This window comes from Dasypus novemcinctus, chromosome 26 (genome assembly GCF_030445035.2).
Source record: "Dasypus novemcinctus isolate mDasNov1 chromosome 26, mDasNov1.1.hap2, whole genome shotgun sequence".
In the NCBI taxonomy this organism is placed as follows: Eukaryota; Metazoa; Chordata; class Mammalia; order Cingulata; family Dasypodidae; genus Dasypus; species Dasypus novemcinctus.
In genome coordinates, this window is record NC_080698.1 from 51259619 (window position 1) to 51283710 (window position 24092).

Below are 24092 nucleotides of genomic sequence, written 5' to 3' on the forward strand. Positions count from 1 at the left end.
CTTTTTAGCAATGGAATGAAATGAAAAGTCCTTCTACTAGATTGCCATTCCTTAAGCCCAGGAAGTGATGATCGGCCTCGTCTTTGTATCACCCCCATTGCCTTGCATGGTGCCCTTGTCGTTTTAGGTCCTCAGCAAGTGTCTGGATGGATTAAAACTAAACTGGAATGACCCTCCACTCATGTAACCCCCGCTTCCTCAAACATGCCCTGAGAATCGAGACCATTGTATTAAAGCAGTGAGATTTTGACTGTCATTTTATCGAATCCCAGATCCCCAGGCCTTTCTTTTTCTGCTTTGCCAAGTTACACAGGCACGTGGGTCTCCCTGGGAGGTGCAGAGGGTGGTGCCTGGCGATTGACAGGCATCTCCACTAGATGGCAGAGGAGAGCTGCTCAGCGACCGGGAAGGCTGCCCTGTGCAGAATGGCAGCTGCTTCCCGTTCCCACCCTTCCCTCTGCTCCCCCCCCACCCCCCACCCCCGCTGAGGTTATTCACAGGCCTTGTGACTCTGACCACTCCGACCAGGGCACCCCTGACTCTGCAGAAAGTGTCTGGGCTCAAGGAACTCAGGCAGATTTCTCACGGCAGGAAATGCTAGAATCCTAGCCCAGCAGAACTAGAAAGAATCTTGGAGAGGGCCTGACGCTAGCTTGCCCCTCTCCACAAGGAAGACAGTGGGAACCCCGAGGCAGGGAAGAGGCAGGTTCAGGACCCACAGCTGGCAAGGCACAGGGCCAGGACAGAAGCCTAGAATGCTCATCTCCTCTCCCTCTCTGCCACTTTTCAGGCATTCCAGATTTCTTCTCTCATGTTGCTCTAAGGCTCTAGAAGACAGCTTCTAAGATGCAGAGCATGGAACTCGGGTAGTCCTAGGCCTTGGTCCCTTTGCTCGTGTGATGCCCGCCTTACACTTTCTGGGACTACCCGTTTGATAGGTTCTTACCTGCGATGCCGACGCAGTCCTGCCCCCTGCCCCTGCCCATTCAGCAAGTCTGTGTTCTCAAGGGGATCTGGGTCGTACTTGGATGGCTCTAGCTCAGGGAGATAGAATGCTCTTTTATCTGCTTGCCCCCCTTTTAGAATGGGAGCCCCTGAATTGGGCATGGGTACGGGGGGCCAAGTCGTAGTCATCTCTGGGCCCCCAGCCCCTGTAGGATCCTGGCTTCTCTGCAGAGTGAAAAGATGATATCATGTCACAGTGGCCTGTGACCAGCCAAAGGCCGATGGCTCTCCCACTTCCCCAAGTCTCTTGATGACGGAAGATGTCATACAGCTAAGCAAGAGAACAGGGTGCTGCTTCTGCATTATAAATTCTAAGGGTTCCTAGAACTGCTGTCTCCTCCAGGTGGGTGCCAGCCCATTTCAAAGGGAAAGTGTGAGGAGGACAGCTGGGTAGGGCTGGTGACAGCAAAGCCTCAGGAAGACTGCCTGACTCAGACTGTGCTCCTCTTAACCCCTTGCAGAATCTGCCACCAGCAAAAGAGGCTAACAGCAGTCTGTCCGAGGGGGCTTACTTAGAAACTTCTGGCAACCCCATGGGTTAAATCTCTGGCTTTATGAAGTCCATGGCAAGGGCTGAACTTTTAGGATTTATAAGAATTTGCCTCCCAGGGACTCAGTGATTCATCCCTACCTCCCCCTCTTCCCAGAAACGATCTCTATTCCTTCTCAACTTTCCCCTCCTCTCTCCCTCTGTACCCATAATGGAGACCCTGGGTGTCCCGTGCTGTTGTCAGGTAAGCACAGCCATCCCCTGCTTTCCAGCCCAGTCACCAAGATGTGCCTTCAGTCTTTCATCGCCTGGGTACATTTTTACCCACTCCTGTCTGATGCTGCTGCCTCAAATGTCAAACCATTTTTTTTTCCTTTTGAAAAGAGTCTCCCAGGCAGGCGTCATCACAGAATGCAGTATCATAGTTTTGTTTCACCTAATCCCTAAGCGATTGATCCAACCAGGGTTCCTTTGCTGCTCTTTTTATAGGCTAATCCCAGGGATAAAGCCTCGCCTGGCTGGGTGGTATAACCCACATGAACGCACGATGATTAATCAATGCTTGCTTGTTTTTTTTTCCCCTGCTCTTTATTGACTCCCTCTCTAAAGCTTGACTTCCTGCCCCCCCCCCACCAATCACCCACTTTTGAAGCCCATAAGGCAGCTGATTTCATTCTTTCTTTCTTCCCTTTAGGCCTTCACTAGAGTACAAGATCTCCGATATTTAGAGCTCATCAACAGCATTGAGGTAAAAGATGAACTAAAGTGAACTGAAGTGTTCTTTCTTCTCAAGAGTGTACAGACTGGTGCCAGCAGGTTCCAGGCACCCTTCTAGCAGGCGAGAGCCCTGAGCACACGTGGTCGGAGCCCGCCAGTGTCCTGGGAGTTCGCTCCAGGGGGAGGGGAGAGGCAGAGTGGCAGGAGAGAGCACCCAGAGTGGGAGCCCTGCTCAGCAGCTCGGCGAGGCTGCCCAGGCTTCTGATCTCTCTAGAACTTGGGTTTCTTCATCTGTGAAGTGGGCTATCGGGGCCTGCCTCACAGGAGGGCTGTGAGGGTTAAATGGGCTCTCGGGAACTAGTTTTCGCCCTGCGGCAACTGTTAGCTGGTTACCTTCCCCTGAGTGTCTGTGAAAAGGCGAACATATTTTTTCTCCTGAACAGATTTACTGTGAGGCTATGGTATGTGAGATACATTTAAATTCCCAGACGGAGGCAGTGAGGAAATCGGCAAAATGTCTTGTCCCTTCAATTCAGTTCCACATAATAAATACCTGCTGTGGGCCAAGTTCCATGTGGAAAGAGCTAAGGGGGCGAGGCCTGCAGCTCACAGCCGGCCAGGCCTAAGGACAGTCGCTGTGTGATGAACCCCTGCTCCGTGCCCGCGCTCACTTAGTGTGTGCTTGACCCTAAGCCCTCACCACAACCTAATGAGGAAGGTATGGTTAGTTCCCTGTTTTATCAATGAAGGAACAAAGGCACAGAGAGGGCGAGGGCCCACAGCCACACGTACAATGGGAATTCAAACCCAGTCTGTCTCTTTTCCCAAGCACATGCTGTCTTTTTTCTAAACCCTGCTGCCCATCTGAAGAAGCTGCTCCTGGAGCTCCCCCTCCCCTCCCACCGCCCACCCCAGGGCCGTCATTAGGAGCCTCCATCTCTGCTGTTGCCCAGTCAAGATGGTAAAGGGTTTGTCCCAAGCCATCTAGCCGTCATGCTCAGCACTGCTTATTATTGGTGGCTTGCGTTTGTGAATCAACTGGCTAGGACCTGGGGAGTCTTACTGTAAAGCCCTGGAATATCATTTTTCTCTCTGCACAGGTAACTGACCTCTGTGACAACCAGCTCTTGTCATTTACCGTGTCTTACTGAGTTCAAAATGTCTTCATCTTCTAATGTGCTATGAGCCGGGAAGGCTGCTCAAGTAAACCTGTAAGAATTGTTTCTTGAAAAAGAGTTGACTGGCTTTGATCGAGGATCCATCATGGCTGTTCTGAGGCTTTGGTTGCTTGCTTCTAGGCTCTCAGCATTAGTCCAGAGACTTGAGGCTCCTTAGACTGGGTTCTTTCTGCATAGAGGAGATGCTACTGTCCTCATGCATACGGCCTGAATATGCATACGTCGCTTTTACTGGCAATGGTGATTGACCTAGAGTAGATGTGGCCTAAATTCCATGCCTAGTAAAATCTGTTTCATGATCTCACTGCACGATTTTCACTCATTGCCCCACTATTAGGATTTAGTTGATACAGCTTATTAGCCTAAATGATGTGTAGGTTTTGTTGTATTTTTTTTTTAATTATTTCTGTCAGTGAGGAAGCATGTTGCCTCCAGCTGTTAAAACTTTCACCAGCTTGTCTAGGAGTTTGATTCAATGTCTCATCTTCCTCCACTGTTACACACTTGCTAGAAAACAAGCTAAAGGAAACTGCTGGGAATGAGAGATGGGGTGCTATTGAGTGTTTACAAATACTCGAGCTGTAGACTAATGAATGTTCCCTAACACAGGGAAGGAGCATGCCGCTTACTTCTCTGTGGCACACGAGTGGGTTTGTCGGGGGCTGTTACTTGTTTCAGAAGGCAGCGTTGGGTGGGCAGACCTGAGTCCAGTGCCAGCTCTGTGTGACCTTGACCTGCCCCTCACTTTGACTCTCCATTTCTTTCATTGTATACTGATGTGAAAATACATGCCCCTGGGGTCGTAGAGAGGATTCAAGAGTCTGCATGTGTATGAAGTCTAAACCAGGCACCTAGAAGAGGCTCAGTCCATGGCGTTTCATGAAAGCCTTCTCTTACAACAGGACTGTAGGAAGACGTGTTATCCTACTTCTCGTTTTCTTAGACAGAAACCCTAAACTTTCTCCTTGTCTGCCATCGCCATGGGTCTCTACTCTGCCAAACTAAGCTTGGGGATTCTCTGGCTCTTGGGAGCTTAGGAGCCACCACTGGGTTGGCAGCACATAGTCCCTAACTGTCCTGTTGTTGCCTTGAAAGAAAATACAGGAAAGCGGCCCTGACGAATTTCCATTAAACAAACAAAGGTTTGCGTCTTTGTGGCCTTTTTTGATCTTCACTTGTTGGAAAAAATCTGCCCTTGTCATTGAGCATTCCCACCAGAAACCCAGAAGAGAGACGTCGCAGCCCAGGAGCCAAGTGCAGGCTCCCGGAGGAAGGCCCAGGGGCCTAACTTGAAATAGCAACAGCCAACCTTTGTAAAGGCTGCTTCCTGTCCGTGGCTGCAAAGGCCATTTCCTGTGCTTCTAATTTTTCCAGGAGAGGAAGAAGCGGGGAGAGACCAACAATGACCTGTTTCTGGCAGATGTGTTTGCCTACCAGGGGAAGTTCCACGAGGCCGCCAAACTATACAAAAGGAGCGGGCACGAGACCCTCGCGCTCGACATGTACACCGACCTCCGCATGTTTGAGTATGCCAAGGTAACCCGCCCTCACCCAGGTCCACGCCGTCACTTGGCACCCACCAGGGTTTCAATACTGCACTGTCCAAGCTTTTACCCCAAGAGCTGCTGCAGAACATAGCACCACTCAAAAGGGTGTGGGCCAGTTGGTAAACAGGAACTATGATGGCCACTGGTTGAAACTGATCTAAAACTGACTTACAAGGCTGACATCAGAGGGACAGAGTGACAGTCCAGACCTCCCCCATAACAGAGCTGGCAGGGCTGTGAGTCAGATTTCTGGGCCCACATGGAATTGGTTCCCAACAGGTCTGGCTTTTAAAGGTTCATAGGGGAGAAGGTGTCCCTGGAGCAGGCTCCTAATGTCACTTGTGAGAAGGAGGCCCACCCAGGAGCCCAGACCAGGCAAAGCTGCTGCAGTTGAGCTTCTGCGAGGCTGAAAGAGCCTGGGCTCGAGCTAAGAGGCTCTTCTTCCTTCCTTCCACAGGGGTGCCTTTGTTAACCTGCCTTTCCGGGTAGTGTCACAGGAGGCTCTGAGAATGTTATTAAGTGAGCCATCAGCCACAATCAATTAGTGGCCATTAATGGTAATTATCTAGCTTGAAAGTTTAAGGTGGAAAGTCTTCCCCCATTTTTTTTTCCGCTTTTGTGTCCTTGAAGATGGCAGTGCCCTTTTACCTTCCACCCTCTGTTAGATCCTTAGCCTGCAGGTCCCTGCACATGCTCCCGTGGTTATTGTGCATAGGTCCCTGGACGAACGCCTGTGCTCCCCACCTGTCTTTTTACCTTGCTGGCCCCTGCTGTCCCTCCTACCCCAGGTGCTGCATGTTCTTTTGTTTTTTTCCTCCTCAACTTTCCTGGTCGCCCCCCCCCCCCCCATACACACACAAGATTTAATTGCACATTCATACTGAGAACACCTAGATTGGTGCTTCTCTCTTTCTGGGGATAACAAACTGTAACTTGAGGATAAAACCTTAAGCCAAAGCATTGGATCCCTAGAGGTAGGAGTATAATCAACTGGGAAAATGTAACTGAAAGATATGTGTCTTGCAAACAAATGAAACATCATCGTTATACTGAGTGTGTAAAGCTCTTCACGACCTTTTGTAGCAGTATAGAGCCCTGCAGTGGACTAATAAGCTTTCCTATTGTACCATTTCCAAATGTTGCTTATTGAGATATTTCACAAACAGAATTCAATGATAGGAATAATTTCATGTTTCAGAAGTTTATTATTGGGCAACTGTTTGAAAATATTGAATGCTTTGTATGATTTAGTCTTTTGATGAACATTTTGTTTAGAGAGCTGAAAGAGCCTAGGAAGTTATAATTGTCATTGTAAAGACCATAAAAAAATTCCATCCCTATACTGGTGGAGCCTGTAGGAAAGCCTTTGTAACTCTCTTTTATTGCAGTTATAGGAAGTACAAGGTTTTCGTTTTTTGTTTTTTGTTTTTGCACCAGTGGTTTAGGTATAAAACCCAAGGGAAATATTCAATTTTCATTTGAAAATTGCTCTTTTGGTAAGTTAAAAAAAAATGGTTTTTCTCTGGCACCGACAGCGCTTCCTGGAACCTCTGAAACCTTGCCAGGTAGGCAGTGGTGGCGTAGGAGAAAACGCCCTCACCTTGGCCTGCAGAGAGCTGGTGTGAGTCCTGGTCCTACCCGTGGGTTGACCTGGAGTAGCTTCCACTTCTTCTTTTGTGGGTAACATCCTACAGCTTGGTTTAGTTTGGAGAATTGCACAAAATACTGCATGGGAAAGCCGTTTCTCCATGCCAGGCTAGACAAAGGTTAGGGAAATGAGAGGGCCGGGGCGTGACCACGTGGTGGATGGTCTTGAGATGGCTTCCAGGCATCCAGGCCCTTCCTCGTGCTTGGGGTGGGCTGGGCGCGCCCGCAGGCTCCCACCCAGAAACACAGCCCAATTACACACTCCATCTGGTCTGTCTCTCTGTGGAGGTAAATACTCCGGGGGTTGTTTTTGGTTTTAGTTTTTGATCACAATCCCAAGTAGGTTGGTTCCGTTTCAATTCCCCTACCCCCCCGACTCTGAATTGGAGAAAATGTGTACATACACATTATGTTTTTCTTGGTGGGGGGAGAAATACAGTGCTTATTAACACGGCATGTTTTTGTTTACTTGAAAATTGCTTCCCAAGATTCAATCTGGTTTTCGGAAAATTTTTAAATTACATTCCCACGTACAAATAAATTGTATGCTTTCCGGATAAGTGACATGTTTATATGGTGATAAAGGGAATTATAATGCTCTTAACTCTGATGTAGTATGTCCTTATCAAAATCACCAAGCCTGGGAACACTGCTTAGTCTCATTCATCACTCAGCACAGCCTCTTTCTGTCCACTCCAGGACAAAGTCTTTGCCGTGGCTCCAGATAACGTGTAAATTAGCTCCATGGAACCAAAAAGCCCTTGAAAGTCCAGTTTGTTGGGCCTTGATGGAACCATTTAGACTCCGCTTCAATTAAGTCAGAGCTCCCTGAGCTGGACTGTTGAACTGGGGGGACACGGAGCTCCTAACTGAGTAGCTCCCTCTAGGAAGCCTGTGAACTCTGGGCCTGGCGGCTTTTCTCGGATAGATGACTCCAAACCACAGCTTCCTCTTGGCCTTTGACCCTTCTCACTTGTAGTCCCCCGTTTCCACTGAGCACTCACTCAAGTCCCTTGAAGGACATTTCTTTTCTCTGAGGATGCCTTCTCTCCCGGCCGCTAACCTCATTTAAGCAACCTAGGTTAGTGAGTGTCCAGGTTTGCACGGGCATAAAGAATACACATTACAGTAACGCCAAGAGCAAAGGGTGTGTCTGTCATGGTCCAAAATAGGCATTTTCAGTCAGTGGCTGCTTTCCAAACCCTTTCCCCAGGGGGAACCAAAGGCCAGCCGAGGCGGGCCTGGCTTTTATAGGGCCCTAGCATCAGGGTAAATGATGCCCCTCCCTCCCCTTTTGAAAACATGATTGTCTAAGGCCAATCTAATATATTATTTTAGGGGCTACACAATTACTCTGCAAGCAGATGGAGGAGGGGGGTAGTGAGCTAATCACTCAAGTGGGTTTTTAGCATAGGTTGATTGTACTTTTCCTGACAAATTAATCATGGGGAACAGGGTGCTTTTTTTATACTTTGTGAGGTTGACACCAGAGCACTCTCTGAAGGTTCATTACTCCTAAGAAAAACCGCTTCTTGCTGATAATGTAAAATCTGGGCTCTAAGCACTCTCCATTTCCCTTTAGGAAAAGCCCCACCTTTAAACATGTCATCACCACTGCTGCCTCAACTGTGGCAAACACCCACATATATACTTTGGATGACTGTAGCCCATAAAGAAGTGATTTTCTGAGGCTGTTTCTCATACATTCTAGGGCAACCCAGGGAGGCCGGGCAGCCCCTTCAGAGACCTCCAACCTCGAGCCGCTGATCCAGAGGCCTCCCTTCTCCTCTTCTCTCTGGGGCCCCTTTCCCCTCGCCTCAGCTTCTCCCAGGACTTCCTTCCCTGCCACAGCTGGATCAGTCCCCACCCCTACAGATCTGATCTCAGGGCAGGATCTGATACCATTCGCTTCAGAATTAATTGACCAGAACCAGTTTTATTCCTTAGCTGTCCTAAGCAGATAACTGGGAGCAAAGCCAGTAGTATGGCTCCCAAATTTCAGGTGATAGGGTGTTTCAGAAAACAGATGAGAATCGTACTTTTAGTGTGACAGAGATGGTGGAGGGGACACAGGCTCTCTTAGAGCATTTTAAGTCAATTTGCTTTTTTTTTTTTTTTTTAGTTTAGGGAAAGACTTGTCTTCATTTATTTATTTTCTTCTTCTTTATTTTCTTTTGAATGTTACATTAAAAAAATATGAGGTCCCTATATACCCCCCACCCCACCCACCCTACCCCTCCCACATCAACAACCTCTTCCATCATCACAGCATATCCACTGCACCGGGCAAATACATTCTGGAGCACCGCTGCACCACATGGACAGTGGTCCACATTGTAGTCCACACTCTCCCCCAGTCCACCCAGTGGGCCACGGCAGGACACACAACATCCAGCATCCGTCCCTGCAGCACCACCCAGGACAACTCAAATCCTGAAAATGCCCCCACACCATATCCCACAGGTTGCTTTTTAAGTTTAGGGGACCATGTGTTCAGCCTCACTCTTAAGCATGTGGCATTATCCATGTTATCTGAATGAAAAGGATTGGTGTGAACATTTGAAACGGAGTGCCACCAGGATATCCAGTCACTCTAAAGGAATAGGCACACATATATCACACACTATATGAGAGAGACAAAGGAACCCTATCATCACCCAATCGTCAACCGTCCCCATTGCAGAATTGGTGTGTGGTGCTCCAGAGAGTCCGGAAAGTTTTGTTTAGCTGCAGGACAAATATCCATTAGTGGGAAGGGAAGGAAACGTCGAGGGCCGTGATCCTTGACACTGTCCTAGAGTCCCCCAGGAACACCTGTGGGCAGCCCAAGGGCGTGCCTCCCTGACACCGGGGACTTCCCCCATCACCCACGCAAGGATGGGCTCCTGCCTGCATCCTGGTTGCTGCTTCAGCCAAAGGGAGCCCTTCCTTGCTGCAGCCCTCAGCAGCCTGACGTAATGCTGGCAGCAGGAAGTCCTAATCCAGAGTGTTTTTGTTTGTTGTGCTTCCTCAGGATTTCCTTGGATCTGGAGACCCCAAAGAAACAAAGATGCTAATCACCAAACAGGCTGACTGGGCCAGAAATATCAACGAGCCCAAAGCTGCCGTGGAGATGTACATCTCAGCGGGGGAGCATGTCAAGGCCATAGAGATCAGCGGCGACCATGGCTGGGTTGACATGTAGGTTTTCAGACCCTGCCCCCAGGAAGCGTTTGGCAGTGTCGCGTTTGGCCATGTCACGTCAGTTCTTGGCTTTGATTGACAAGGGAATAAATAGTGTTCCTTTAAATATCTAAAGCCAACATGACAGCAACTAGGTTCTTGAGGAGACGCAGAGACCAAACAAGGCAGTCACTGCCTTGGAGGAGCTTCACATGTCCCTGGGGGAGAGGGTGGTGGAGAGTGAGAAGAAGTCACACCCAGATGCCAGAGCAGCCATCCCTTGAGCACTCGCTATGAGCAGGTAAGGTGCTGACCTTGCAGGCGCTGAGTGCTGCTCCACACCCCCCAGGAAACTGAGGCTCAGGGCCAGCAATCATCAAAAGGCCAAGCAGCTAGGAAGCAGAGCTGAGTTCCAACTCAAGACTGGCTGATTTCAGTGCCTAAAATATTTATAATGGTGAGAATTAACAAAGAAAAAAGGTTCAAAGTTGATAAAGAAAGGAGATGTGCTTCTCATGGGAGGAACTCTCATAGGCCTTTTTTTTTTAGGAGATACCAGGGATTGAACCCTGGACCTTGTACATGGGAAGCAGGCGTGCAACCACTGAGCTACATCTGCTCCCCAATTAGAGTTGGTTTTTTCATTTGTTTGTTTTCAGGAGGTACCGGAGATTGAACCCAGGTCCTTGTATATAGGAAGCAGGCGCTCAACCACTTGAGCTACATCCATTCCCCAGGTCTTTGTTTTTTAATTAGAGAATTTGTAAGTTTACAGAAAAATCATGCAGAAAATAGAATTCCCGTATACCCCACCCACCCCCACACATAGTCTTCCCTATTATTAACACTTTGTATTAGTGTGGTATCTTTGTTTCAGTTGATGAAAAAATATTATAATTGTACTGTTAACTATAGTCCTTCATTTACATTACATTAGGGATCACTCTGTTGTACAGTCCTATGGTTTTTAAAAATTTTGTTCTAGTAACATATATACAACCTAAAATTTCCCTTTTTAACCACATTCTAATATTTAATTCATTGGCGTTAATTACATTCAAATGCTGTGCTACCATCACCACCATCCATTACCAAAGCTTTTCCATCACCCAAAACAGAAACTCTGCACTAATTAAGCATCCACTCCCCGTTGCCTACCCCAACCCTGGCCCCTGGTAACCCGCGTTTGAGTTTCTGACTCTGTGAATTTGCGTAGTCTAATTACTTTATGTTGATGAGATCATCTACTATTTATCCTTTGGTGCCTGGCTTATTTCATGCAACATGAGGTCTTAAGGTTCATCCTTGTTGTCCCGCACCAGGACTTCGTGCCGTTTTATGGCTGAACGATATCCATGGCATGGAGAGACCACAATTAGTTTGTCCATTCCTCTGTTGATGGACATGTGGGTTGTTCCCCCCTTTCGGCCATTGTGAGTCATGCCGCTGTGAACATCGGTGTGCAGAGTCTGTTCAAGTTCCTCCTTTCAGCTCTTTTTGATGTATACCTAGCAGTGGATTGCTGGGTCGTATCATAGTTCTATGTTTAACTTTCTGAAGAGCCACCAAACTATTTTCTACAGCTGCCGCACCATTTTACATTCCCACCAACAGTGAACGAGGGTTCCCATTTCTCCATGTCCTTTCCAACACTTGTTATTTTCCATTTTTGTAATGGTAGCCTTTCTAGTGGGCATGAAATTATATCTCCCTTCCCAAATGGCTAATGATGTCAGGCATATTTTCATGTGCTTATAGGCCATTTGTCTATCTTTGGAGAAATGTGTCAAGTTTTTGCCCATTTTTAAATTGGGTTGTCTTTTTGTTGTTGAGTTGTAGGATTTCTTTATATAGTCTAGATATTAAACCCTTATCCGATATGTGATTTCCAAATATTTTCTCCCATTCTGTAAGTAGGTTGTCTTTACTTTCATGATGAAGTCCTTTGAGGCACAAAATTTTAAATTTTGATTAAGTCTAATTTACCTGTTTTTTTCTTCTGTTGCTTGTGTTTTTGGTATAGTCTAAGAAGCAATTGCCTCACACAAGGTCTTGAAGATGCTTCCCTATGTTTTCTTCTAGGAGGTTTAGTTTTGGTTCTTATAATTTAGGTCGTTGATCCTTTTTGAGTTCACTTTTTTTGTATGATGCGAGGTAGGGGTCCACCTTTACTCTTTGGTGTATTGACATCCAGTTTTCCCAGCATCATTTGCTGAAGAGATTCTTCTGGCCCCACTGGCTGGACTTGGTAACCTTGAAATCAGTTGGCCAGAGGTGTGAACGTTCTCATAAGTGTCTTGCATGAAGGGCCTTGAAGAATTTCAAGAGGCAGAGAGGGAAGGAAGGGGGAAGGACCTACACGTAGGAAGAACAGCAGGGACAGAGGGTGTCTGTGGTTGGAGTCCAGGCCGTGTGGAGGAAGGCTGGCTGCAGGGGAGCAGCAGGCTGACCAGATCCCCAAGCACTTCACGTTTTGTCAGCTGGTAGTGAGGATGTGCCCAAGAGAGAACGTGGCTGGGACTAGGCAGTCAGAACAGTGCTCAGACCAGGGGTGTGGAAGAGAGGAAAACCTGGAGCAGGGAGAGCAGGTGAAGGGCCAGTGCAGTGGGCTGGGGGAGCAGCAGAGCCAAGGGTGCGAGAGGTGCAGAGGAACCCGGCTGTGGTGGGGTGGGGAGTCGAAGGCTGAGCCTGAGCTCCAGGCCTGGGTGGTGGGCAGTGCCACTGGCCAAGACAGAGACGAGAGGAGGAAGCATGGGTTGGTGTGGGGGCTTGCACAGAGAGGTGGTGACTTCAGTCTTGGGGCTCCTGGAGCCTCAGACCTGCAGGGTGAAGGTTTCCCCCTCTAGTCAAGGCAGGTAGGCGCCACACTTGTGCCCGTATGTGTGTGTGTGCTGCCACAGCAGGCAGAGGAACGATGGCTGGGGTCGTGGGGGGTCTGAGGTCGACTCAGGCTGAGTCCTAAAGGCTGTCAGTTGTCCTGGAATAACACTGAGGCCCACAGGTGCAGAGGCACAGAGACGAGGGGACAGTCAACATTCTTCCCCCACCACATGGGCCCGGCCCACGGCCCACACACAGGGACTTTGGTGTGTGACCTGCTCCACCTTCTTGCCCGGTAATAGTTTCCTGAAGAGACAGGCACTGAGATTGCCCCCAAAATTATTCTCTTTACAAAAGAGGTAGTAGGGGAGAGAGCCAGGTAGATTTAGAGTCCTCTCTCCCCTCTGGTTTTTCATCTGCCACTTTCATCTGTAAGTGATATTGCTCGGGCTACCCCTGGGATATTTAACCAGTTCAGGAAAGAGACAGTCAACGTTTTCTGTCCCTTTTCCAGGACTGGTTGTAAAAGGTGCCCCTCCAGGGACATTTGGTTTGATGAGGTGGGATGGGGGAGGCTGTAAGGGGCTGCCTGTGCCACCTTTCCCTAAAATGTGTCCTTTCTCTGCTGGGGAGAGTTATTTTTAGAAGCTGTTATTATTCTAAGTACAGATTGACAGGCCTCCCTGAGCTTGCCTGTCTCTGAGAGAGGAATCTGTTTCAGCAGCTTCCCCCTTCCTTTCTCTCCAAGAGCAGGCTGGGGCGAGCCTCTTCCCCTGAAAGAGCTGGGGTGACTCCAGACCCCAGACTGACCAGAGAGAACAAGTACATCCCATCCAGCCCCCACTCCTCACAGAAGTGGGGGGGCTAGTCACCCCGGGAAGAAGTGGTGAGCCCGTGGCCACCACAGCCCTCCCTGTGGTCAGCACCTTGGCCAGGAGGAGAGAACCAGGCAGACATTTCCAGAGCTCAGATGTCCATCCCTGCCTCTTCCTCCAGAGGCCCTGTCACCAAGAGAACTCTCGCCTCTGTTTTCCTGGGAGAACTCTGAAAACAGTGGTGGGAAGAGCCCTCGGCCACCTCCTGGCTGCCAGGTCTCAGGAAAGTTGCTTTACCTTCCACCCTAGGGCCCAGTCTGCTCACCTGTAAAATGGGAATAACAGTGCCTACCCCTTAGGGTTGTGAAGACTGGAAGAGCTCACATGTGGGAAGACTCGCATACCACCTGGCACCTGGGTAGACATTGGCTTTTCTCCCCAGAACCTGCTGAATAGATTAGAAAACTCCAGTGCAGGGTACCTGGTGGGGGAAAGGTGGTGTCCTTTGGCAGGCAGCCTCTCCTGTCGCCCGGCAAGGCTTCTGGAGGGTGGAGCACCTCACAAGGGTCATGGCCCCAGGTGAAGCGTTGGGACATCAAAATGCATCAGACACACAGTTTCCCTCGAGCAGCCCCGGGAGCCCCCACGCTGCTTCCTCCCACCAGGCTCCTTTCCCAGGATTGGTTTCCGCCCTGCTTCCCTCCACCGCTTCAGGTTAATCGACATCGCCCGTAAGCTGGACAGGGCCGAGCGGGAGCCCCTGCTGATGTGCGCACACTACTTTAAGAAGCTGAGTAACCCAGCCTACGCCGCTGAGACCTACCTGAAGATCGGGGACCTGAAGTCCTTGGTTCAGCTGCACGTGGAGACCCAGCGCTGGGACGAGGTGAGGGTTGAAGGCTCCTCATGGATCAGGGGACCCCTCCCGAGCCATGGGACACAGGCAGGTGGGGGCAAAGGGACCTTTGGGGTCTGGTTGAAGAGCAGCCGCCTTCATATGGGAATAGACATTGGGCTGGCCATCAAGAGACTTAACCTTGAATTCCCTGAGTCAGAATATCTGGGAGCGTCAGTGCAGTCCTAGCGTTCTCTTGTTCACTCATTCATTTCCTCGTTCAGAAAATCTTTGCTGACTGCCAGCGCTGCAGCAGACCCTGGGAGAGGTACCGGGGACATGAGCGTGGGCACGTTGGCCCCTGGGCCTGCTGCTGGTCTGAGCTGCGTCTGGCCGGCCCCTGAGGCTCTCATGCATCCCTGACATGGAAGTGCACCTGTGTGACATTTAAAATCTGCTGGGTGGTATTTTGGCAGAAAATGCCATCCCTACTTCCCAGGCACAGGGCCAACTCCTCACCCCCTTCTTAGCCCCCACCTCTACGGCTCTGGGATGAGGGGGCAGGTGAGAATTTTCCATGCCTAGCTGGCGGGAGGTTGGTAGAAGCAGCCCGTGTGCCCCCACTCTGGTGTTTGGCTTCCATCCTCAAACTCGATGGCTCCCTGTCCCCTGGAGAGGAACCCATCCGAGCTGAGGATCTGCGCCTGCGTCACCATCCTCGCCCCTCACCCACCCCACCCACTGTGGTCTCTTGTCCAGAGAGAGCAGCAGGACCTTTTCTAGGTAAGATCTGTCCGACTCTTCCCTGCCCTCTGAGCAGCTCCATTTGGTGAGGTGACAAGGTCACTGGCGAGAAAGAATGGGGCCTGTAACAGAGGGAATAATGGTTTCTCAAGATAAATTTATCAGGAGGCGATTTACCAAGCAGCAGAGATTAAAGCCTCCCGGAGCCAGTCAGTCCTTGCTGTGCATCAGGCAAACTTCTTCCCAGCTGTTGTGTACAGTTTCCTGCCCTGCTTCCGGTTCTCCTGGTCCTTTCTCTTTAAACTGAGAAAAGGCCGGACGGGTGGCAGTGGGGCTCCGGCAAAGCAGGAACCGTCCCATACAGCAGCAAGTCCCCAGTCATCTGACAGCTGATAAGCTGCGATGACGATAATGTCAATTCTGTTTCCTTAGGTGTCGCCTGCAATTAAAAGAAATCTGTTTGCAGCGCTACAGGAGCCCACGCAAACCCTCAAAATAAAATGTTTCCGATTCTGTGCCGCTTCTCTGGTCCAGAAACAGACTGTGTTGTTATTGAATCCAGTCGCTTGCATATTGCTGTTAATTGCCTTTTGTTTTCAAAGAGCTGATTTGTTTTTGCATTTGAGGGGGTAGGGAGTGGGGGGAGGCACTCTCCCCTTCTGAGTTGCCAGGCTGGCAAAATTTGACATGTCTAATGGATTCAGCCAAGTGCAGGGGCTGCTTGATTAAGAATGACTCTGCTCCTTCCTCCAGGCCTTTGCTTTGGGCGAGAAGCACCCTGAGTTTAAGGATGACATCTACGTGCCCTATGCTCAGTGGCTGGCAGAGAACGATCGTTTTGAGGAGGCCCAGAAAGGTAGGCCACGCAGCCTGGCACCTTGCAGAGGGGGCAGGAGGCACTGCCAAGGCACAGGGTCCAGGACGGTCGCCAAACCCCTCCCCTCCTTGGGCTCCAGGGCCGGAGACTTCCTCCTGGGCTGGGACACGTGTGGTGGTGGGGCCCACAGGCTTGGAGTCAGGCAGCCGTGGCCCTCCTGCCCTGCAGCTGCCCGGGCGGGGCCAGTCTCCCCGTGCGTCTGCGTGCCAGGCAAGGCTCTGTGCGCACCGGTGTGTTCTCTCACTTACTCCTCAGAGCGCCCCTCCAATGGAGGTGCCATTGTCAGTATTCCCATTTTGCAGATGAGAAAAGCAAGACTTAAAGAGGTAAAAGGATTTGTCTGAAGTCACACAATTGGGAAGGGGTGGCGAGGGAAGTCGAGCCAGGATACTGGAAGGACGAAACAGGAGGACCCCGTGGAGCGTCAGACCCAGGGTCCTCACCACCCATGAGTGGAGACTTGGGCTCTGTTTCACTCAGACAGACTGGGTGACCCCTGCTCTTAGTGGCCCTTGCTCCCTCTCAGCATCTGCGACAGGGGCGAGGGAGTGAAGAGCTATAACAAAATATTCATAAGGATTTGAAAGACTGGCTGCCTTCTCTGTGTCTGGCACTGGCTGGGCCCTTGACCCACGTAACCTTGACTCTTCCCAACAGTCCTGCAGAGACACAGAGGCCAACTGTGCTCTGCAAAGGCACAAAGCTAGCGAGCCGAGCCACAGCGCCGGCATCCAACCAGGGACAGCCTAGTGGGAAGCTGCCTCCTCCTCTCTGTGTTCTGCTGCCTCTTTAGGAAGTCTTGTAATTGAAGTTGGGTGTGTCATATTCCATAGCATCTCATTTACACTTCTATATGGTAACAGTTGCCACCTCGGACACATTGCGGAACAAATGTCTCCCGGTGGGAGCTCCCCGGCTAAAAGCACCCATTGAAGGACAGCATGTTCTCTCCTCTTCGGCATTTCCAGAGCACCCAGTTGCCGAAGTATCTGCATGTTTGGGCAATACACATCAACCTATCCATCTGTCTGTGTCTGCCCTTCCAAGAATCCATTGCCATAGTAACTTGGGACTCAGACAAGAGATTGCAGATGAGAGTGGAACAAAGGCAAGACCTTTTTCCTTCTCTAAAAGCAGATTGGGTCACTTGAGTACCCACATGTGGGCAGGGGTCACGGCCAGAAGGCCTGCCCTGGCAGCCTCTAGTGGTGCTGACCACATAGTAGATGCTCAGGAAATTTCTGTTAAATGGATGTATGAGTGCTTGAGAGATTTTGTGCTTGTTTTCACAAATGTTTGGTTGCAAGAAGCAAGCCAAGATCTTTAGTGGTTGTCAGAAAAAAGCACTCACCTAGAGACTGACCTCGTCCTTGAGTTTGGGCTCAGATTTGAGCCCTGGGGCATGCCACTTTATCTTTACCTTTGAAACCCATGGGGTTGCCCATAAAAAAAAAAAGACTGGAAAGCGGATGTGGCTCAACTGATAGAGTGTTCATCTACCATATGGAGGGTCCAGGCTTTGATCCCCAGGGCCTCCTGGCCCATGTGCTGCTGCACGCAAGGAGTGCCATGTCACACAGGGGTGCCCCCCACGTAGGGGTGCCCCACATGCAAGGAGTATGCCCCGCAAGGAGAGCCGCCCCACGCAAAAAAAGCCAGCCTGCCCAGGAGTGGTGCCACACACACGGAGAGCTGACACAGCAAGATGGTGCAACAAAGAGACACAGATTCCCGGTGCCACCTGACAAGAATGCAGGCAGACACAGAAGAACACACAGCGAATGGACAGAGAGAGCAGACAATGGCGGGGGCCAGGGGAGGGGTGAGGGGGAAAAAAAAGACTAATATTCCTTTCTTCATCATATGTCTGTGAGATAACCAGTAACAAAAATGCTTTGTAAATTGCTGAACCTGATATAATTCAGATCTTGTTAGTGTCACCTTGGGAGTCACAAACCTTTGCCCTGGAATGAAAAAGTGGGGTAGAACCTAACTGATAAAGAACAATAGTTTCATCCTCCTGCTTTGCCTTGAAATATGGCCTCAGAGGTGTAAGTATTGGCTGAACAAGAATGGCCCCTGAGAAATTCCAGTCAAAATTCCAGCAGCCTTTATTTATGCAGAAATGGAAAAACTGATCCTCAAATTCACGTGGAGGGGAGCGGATGTGGCGCAAGCTGTTGAGTGCCTGCTTCCCACATGGGAGGTCCCAGGTTCAGTTCCCAGTGCCTCCTAAAAACAATAGCAACAACAAACCTAAAACAAACAACAAGCAAAACAAACAAAAAACCAACTCAGGGGAGCCAGTGTGGCTCAGTGGTTAAGTGCCAGCTTCCCACATACAAGGTCCCAGGTTCAATCCCTAGCCCCTGATATCTAAAAAAAAGAAAAATTCATATGGAATCACAAGGGACCCTGAATAGCAAAAATCAATATTAAAAAAAGAACGAAGATGGAAGCCTCACACTTACCAATTTCAAAACTTACTACAAAGCCACAGTTATCAAAACAGTGTGGCACTGACATAAAGACACATAGACCAATGGAATAGAATTGAGAGTTACAATAAACCCACACATCAGTAGCCAACTGATTTTCAACAAGGGTGCCCAGGACATTAATTGGAGGAAGAACATTCTCTTCAATAAATGCTCTTGGGAATACCAGATAGCCACATGTGAAAGAATGATGTTAGACCTCACACCATATACAAAAATTAACTTTAAATGTGGAAACTTAAGGGGAAACCTTCAGAATGGGTTTGACAGTAATTTCTTAGGTATGACACCTGTTGCAGAAAATACAGCGCTTACTGGGACACGGAGACTGATATGACTATAGACAAAGGAAGAATTTAATGAGAAGCTCTCCCAATGGAGGGGGTCTGAAGAACAGACTTCAGCCCCTCTTGGAAGGGGAGAGCTTGAATTTATACAGAACTTTCCTGGGTGGGGAAATGATGGTTGGTGGGAGGGGGTTGAGGGTCCGAGTGAGGTGCAGGGGCCAATGGGAAGCCCTAGAGGTGAAAACTTTCCCTGATAGTGACTAGAAGATAGTGGGTTAGGAAGTTATGGTTTCTGGGAATGCTACAGGAGCAGATGTTTCTTTGTTCTGTAGGAATTTTATCTCCCTCTGATATGCAGGTCGGGAAGGTTTCCATTTCCCTTTACTCCTGTCTCTATGTGGTTTCTTTATTTAACCTGTGGGAAGTGCCATGCCCTTAGGCATGTAGGCTTATGGGGGATAGGGTTAGCCTTTCCCCAGTGCATATCAGGGAAAACTGAGCTACAGCTTGTTAATTATTGCAAACCTCTAACAACACCTAAAGAAAAAAAACAGATAAAATGGACTGCATCAAAATTAAAAACATGTACGTCAAAGGACGTTATCAAGAAAATGAAAAGACAGAATGGGAGAAAATTGGTAACCATATATCTAATAAGGTTTAATATCCGGATTATATAAAGAACTGCTACAACTCAACAGCAAAAAGACAACCCAATCAGTAAATGGACAAAAGACTTGAATAGACATTTCTCTAAAGAAGATATACAAATGGCCAATAAGCACATGAAAAAATGCTCAACGTCATTGGTCGTCAGGGAAATGCAAATCAAAACCACAATGTGACACCACTTCAGACCCACTAGGAGGGCTTTTGTTTAAAAGACAGAAAATAACAAGAGTTGGTGAAGATGTAGAGAAATGGGAACATTTATACATTGTTGGTAAGATTATAAAATGGTACAACTGCTGTGGAAAACAGTTTGGTGGTTCCTCAGAAAGCTGAACATAGGCTTATCATATGACCTGGCTATCCCATTTCTTGGTATATACCCAGAAGATTTGAAAGCAGGGACTCGACCAGATATTTGTACACCAATTATTATTCACAATAACCGTAACAGCATTATTCACAGTAACCATAAGGTGGAAATAACTCAAGTGTCCATCAACAGATGGCAATGGATGAACAAAATGTACAGCCATACAAGGACTGTTATTCAGAGGTAAAGAGGAAAGACGTTCTGATGCGTGCTCCAGCATGGATGTGAACCTCTGAGACATCAAGTTGAGTGAAAAAAGCCAGATACAGAAAGACAAATATTTTATGAGCTCATGTATATGAAGTACCTAGAATAAGTAAAGTCATAGAGACAGATAGTAGATAGAGGTTACCAAGGGCCAAGGGACGGGGGAATGGGGAGTTATGGCTTAATGGGTGCAGAGTCTCTATTTGAGGTATTGAAAAGTTGGGGTAATGATGTTGGGGATGGTAGCACAATAGGGTGAATGTAATTAATGCCACTGAATTGTATACTCAAAAGTGGTTAAAATGGGAAATTTGGGGTTGCATGTATGTTATTCAAATTAAAAGATCAAAAAGAAGAATGTCCCCTTAGGTTTTTCTTCTTACCCTGCCTTTCCAGAGCCAGAAGACCTTTTCCCAGCCAAAAAGGCGTATAACTAACTGTACTTTTTCAGGATGTAGCCTTGGTTATTTATAGCCTTTGGCCTGAGAGCCAGCGTCCCAACAACAAAGCGCCACAGATGCTCTGATAAGTGTCCTGCTTCCAAAGCAGCCCCTTGCGAGCCCCACACGAATCCCTCCTGCCTTCTGTCTGACTCCCCCCACTGCGTGTGCTTTTGTGCCCCTCCAGCCTTCCACAAGGCCGGGCGGCAGGGGGCGGCGGTGCGGGTGCTGGAGCAGCTCACACACAACGCGGTGGTGGAGAGCAGGTTTAGTGACGCGGCGTACTATTACTGGATGCTGTCCATGCAGTGCCTCGATATCGCTCAAGGTAGGGAGACCGCGCGAGGCCGCGCCTTCCCTCCAGCCCCAGCTGGCACCACGATAAACATCTCAGGAGCTGAGCCGTTTAAGGAAAGCCCTGGGCTTGTTTATTGGGTGGCTTGTCCGTGACACTGTCTTGCAGCAGCAGAATCTGGTCACCGTCTTTTTCCAGTTTGCCCCTAAGCACTAAGGATGGTCTGCGGCCGTGCTGAGGTTAGGGCTGGGAGGTTCTGCCCTGAGTTACTAATTCAGAACATCTCTCTACCCTGCTACCCAGGAACTTGTAGCTGGACCCGGATGAGTGCTGGTTTAAAAAAAAAAAAATCAAATTAAGTGAGAAGATGAAGAGATCACCTTACAGTAACACACTCCAGATTCTCACTCATCCCAGGCAGAAAAATTGCTTCCATGTTGCTTTCTTTCACAAGACTACCCATGATGCACTGGGAGAATTTTGGAAGCATTGGGGACGGGCAGATGTTGTTCTCCCCTGGACCAAGGCCAGCATGCCAGGAATAGGAAAAACATTGGGATCGGAGGCAACTAGGTGACTTGCAGTAAGTCACAGTTGCCACCGAAGCCCTTCCATCCCTGCTGTGTTCTGGGGAGAGCCTGCCCTGCCTCCTTACGAACGTTGCTCTCAGCAGCCAGCAGTAGAGTTTGAAACTCTCCAGACCAAGGGTCAGCTGGCATTTTCACCGTTCTGGCCAGGGGTTCCTACTTAGGGGTTCCTACTTAGGGGTTCCTAAGGAGCATAAATAAAGCTGGCTTCTGCCCACCCTCCCCACCAGGCTGCCCTGGCATCTTGGGGCCAGCGATCCCGTCTTATTGCTGCGGCTGGTGCTCCCTGGGTGAAGAGATGCAGTAGGGCGTGGTGTGAGCAATGGGAGAGCAAGAGCGAAATGTCCTCCAGCTCTTCCTGGCCATGTGCCCCGGATGGCCAGCTCCAAACCAGAGCGTCCACACCCTACCTCCCTCGCCTGGGCTCTGTGCTGGGGAAAACCCACACTGGCAGCAGGGCCGTCCCCCAGCCCTGCCACTTGTGGCCAGTCAGCAGCCGCAGGCACGGTTTGACACTTCTCCCCTCCCTGCCCTCGCTCCCTCCCACTGCACACAGATCCTGCCCAGAAGGATGCCATGCTTGGCAAGTTCCACCACTTCCAGCACCTGGCCGAGCTGTACCACGGCTACCACGCCATTCAGCGCTACACGGTAAGGTGGCTGGAGACGGCATCCTGGGGGAGCCCAGCGAGTAGAGCCCGGGCCTGGTTTAGAGCGCAGTGGACCTCTGAATAGAAAACAAGCCATGTGGTCATGCTGAACTGCTGAGAACTCCTGGTCTCCTCTGGGGAGAAAAAAATTTGACACGCAGCGAGCTGTGGATTTCTGAATTAGCAGTCTAAAGCGGGAATGGACCTAGTTGCTTGGTTCAAGCAAAGATGACTCAGCAGACTCTGGGTTAGCCAAAGGAGTGTCTCTTTCCAAAATCAATCAGGGTGGCAGTTCTGTGGGGACCCTCTTCTCCAGATGAACCAAATGATTGAGTTCCCTTCCCGGCCCTGCCACTGACTTGCTGTGTGTCCTCAAGCAATTCACTTCCTCCCCTGGCCCTCAGTTCCCTTCTTTATAAAGCAAGAAGGTTGACTTGATCTCCAGAGACTCAAATAATTATTTTTAGTCCCTGATTCTTTTGATGATGCCATTTAAAATCTATCCTGTGGCAATAAGGAACAGGTGACAACAGCTGCCTCATCCTGAACCCTCTTAGCCACTCAGCAGATGCTGAGGAAATCCCCTTCCTGAAAGACCCTGTGCTGGTGGGCTGGAAGGATATAACCCACACAGCCAACCTTTACTGAGCACTTACTACATACTAGGCAATGTGCTAAGAGCTTTATTGTATAACTCATTTAATCCTTTCAACAGGGCTGTGAAAGGATTACAGGCAAGCAAACTGAGGCACTAAACAGAGAGACTCCACAGTCAGAAGGTGGCAGAGGCAGGACTTGAACCCAGGCAGGCTGTTTCCAAGCCTAGCTGTGAGTTTGGGCTGTGAACCCCAGAGGCAGGCCTCTGGCCCCACACCCCAGCTCCACCGTGGCACCTCAGGCAGGCTGTCTAGACGCCTTCTCTGCTTCAGAGTCCTTTGCTATAAAATGGGGGTAGTAGCAGAGCCTACTCGGTGGACTGGTGAATTTGAAAAGAGTTGGTATTTGGAAAGCACAAGAAGGGCACCTGGCATGGTGGGTCCCTCGACCAGTGTCACCTGCTGTTATCGCTGGCCCAGGCAGAGGCTCCAGATCAGACTTCCTACGGCCTGTGCCCCTAGAGGCTGAGCAGGCAGCGCGCAGCTCTTCGCCCTCCGCAAAGGTCCTGCCCTCCATCCGGGGCAGCTCTTGCCCCTGAGTCTGCGCTGAACTCCGCACGCTCTTCACCTCTCGGGGAAGTCTGGCAAGGGGGATGGTTCTGCAGGCCCTGCCTGGTCAGTCCCTCCTCGCCCCCAGCACCAGGGGCTCACAGGGACCTCATCTGCCCTGTCAGACTTCTCTTGCCCTGAGATGAGACCCCGTCAGGATCGCTCATCTCTGCAGGAGCTCTCACCTGGGGAGAAGTTACCAAAAGAAGGACCCCCAGCTCGACATAGCTCAGAGGTTGGGGCCAGCTCAGTCTTGGTTTGCCTGAGTTTCTTCAGGACCTGGCTCTTTCTGTCCTTGCTCTTCGCCCTCGCCCTCCACACTTGGGGACACAGAGCAGGGGCCTCTTCTCCTTCATCCACTGAGCCTGCTCCAGGACACATGTGGCGCCACAAGCATGCCACCATCTCACAACAGCTGGACCGTGGTCCTTCCATCCCAGCTGGTCACCCCTTCAACAAGTCCTACTGTGTGACAGGCCCTGTGCTGAGGCCTCGGGACACAGTGGTGAACAAGATTCTATCCCTGCCCCTAAGACTCTCCTAGTCTAGGGAAACGAGCTGTCACAGGACAAGTCCCTCAAGGGAAAAGCTTAGAGGACTGGGAGAGGCCACCTCTAAGCCAAGTGGAGGGAGATAAGCGAGAATGGGGCAGTGTTTAGGTGGAGGGAGGGCATTCCCAGCAATGGCCGCAGCACGTGCAAAGGCCCGGAGATGAGTGGTGTTTCAGGGTTTGGCATCTGGGTCCCACAGACTTGGATGAGCCTGGAAAGGGACGTGCTGGATCCTTCCTGAGATGTGTGGCTGCTTTCCCAGAGGAGAGGTGCTAATCCTGGGGCCGCTCCTGTTCCCTCCAGGACATTTCTTAGCTTCCACGCTTCGTGCGATATAACCAGAGGCAGGTTTGCATCTGGCTCTCACCCAGGCAAGGATGCGGTCTCAGGTTTTCTTGGGTTCTTGGGACTCTCAGAGGCTACAAAAATGTAAGTGGGAGCTAAAAAGAAAATGTCTTTGAGCTGAAGAAATCAGAGCAGAGTGAGTCCTTGT

General features: G+C 49.8%; 1 protein-coding gene across 6 annotated transcripts in view; it reads left to right on the forward strand.

Annotated features, from left to right (window-relative positions):
• IFT122 (intraflagellar transport 122) overlaps nucleotides 1-24092 on the forward strand; it is a 100641-nt gene that overhangs the window by 68858 nt on the left and 7691 nt on the right. For 4 of the 6 annotated variants that reach the window (XR_011647560.1, XM_023584294.3, XM_004477242.5 and 1 more), the window contains 7 exons: nucleotides 2190-2243; nucleotides 4765-4926; nucleotides 9598-9764; nucleotides 14096-14267; nucleotides 15714-15816; nucleotides 20499-20639; nucleotides 21750-21844. Coding sequence is in view for 5 of the 6 variants with exons in the window: in XM_023584294.3 (XP_023440062.1) it covers nucleotides 2190-2243; nucleotides 4765-4926; nucleotides 9598-9764; nucleotides 14096-14267; nucleotides 15714-15816; nucleotides 20499-20639; nucleotides 21750-21844 (894 nt within the window). In the remaining variant the exon portion in view is untranslated. The remainder of the gene's footprint in view (nucleotides 1-2189; nucleotides 2244-4764; nucleotides 4927-9597; nucleotides 9765-14095; nucleotides 14268-15713; nucleotides 15817-20498; nucleotides 20640-21749; nucleotides 21845-24092) is intronic. The other 2 variants (XM_058288621.2, XM_004477244.5) reach the window with 1 other exon arrangement.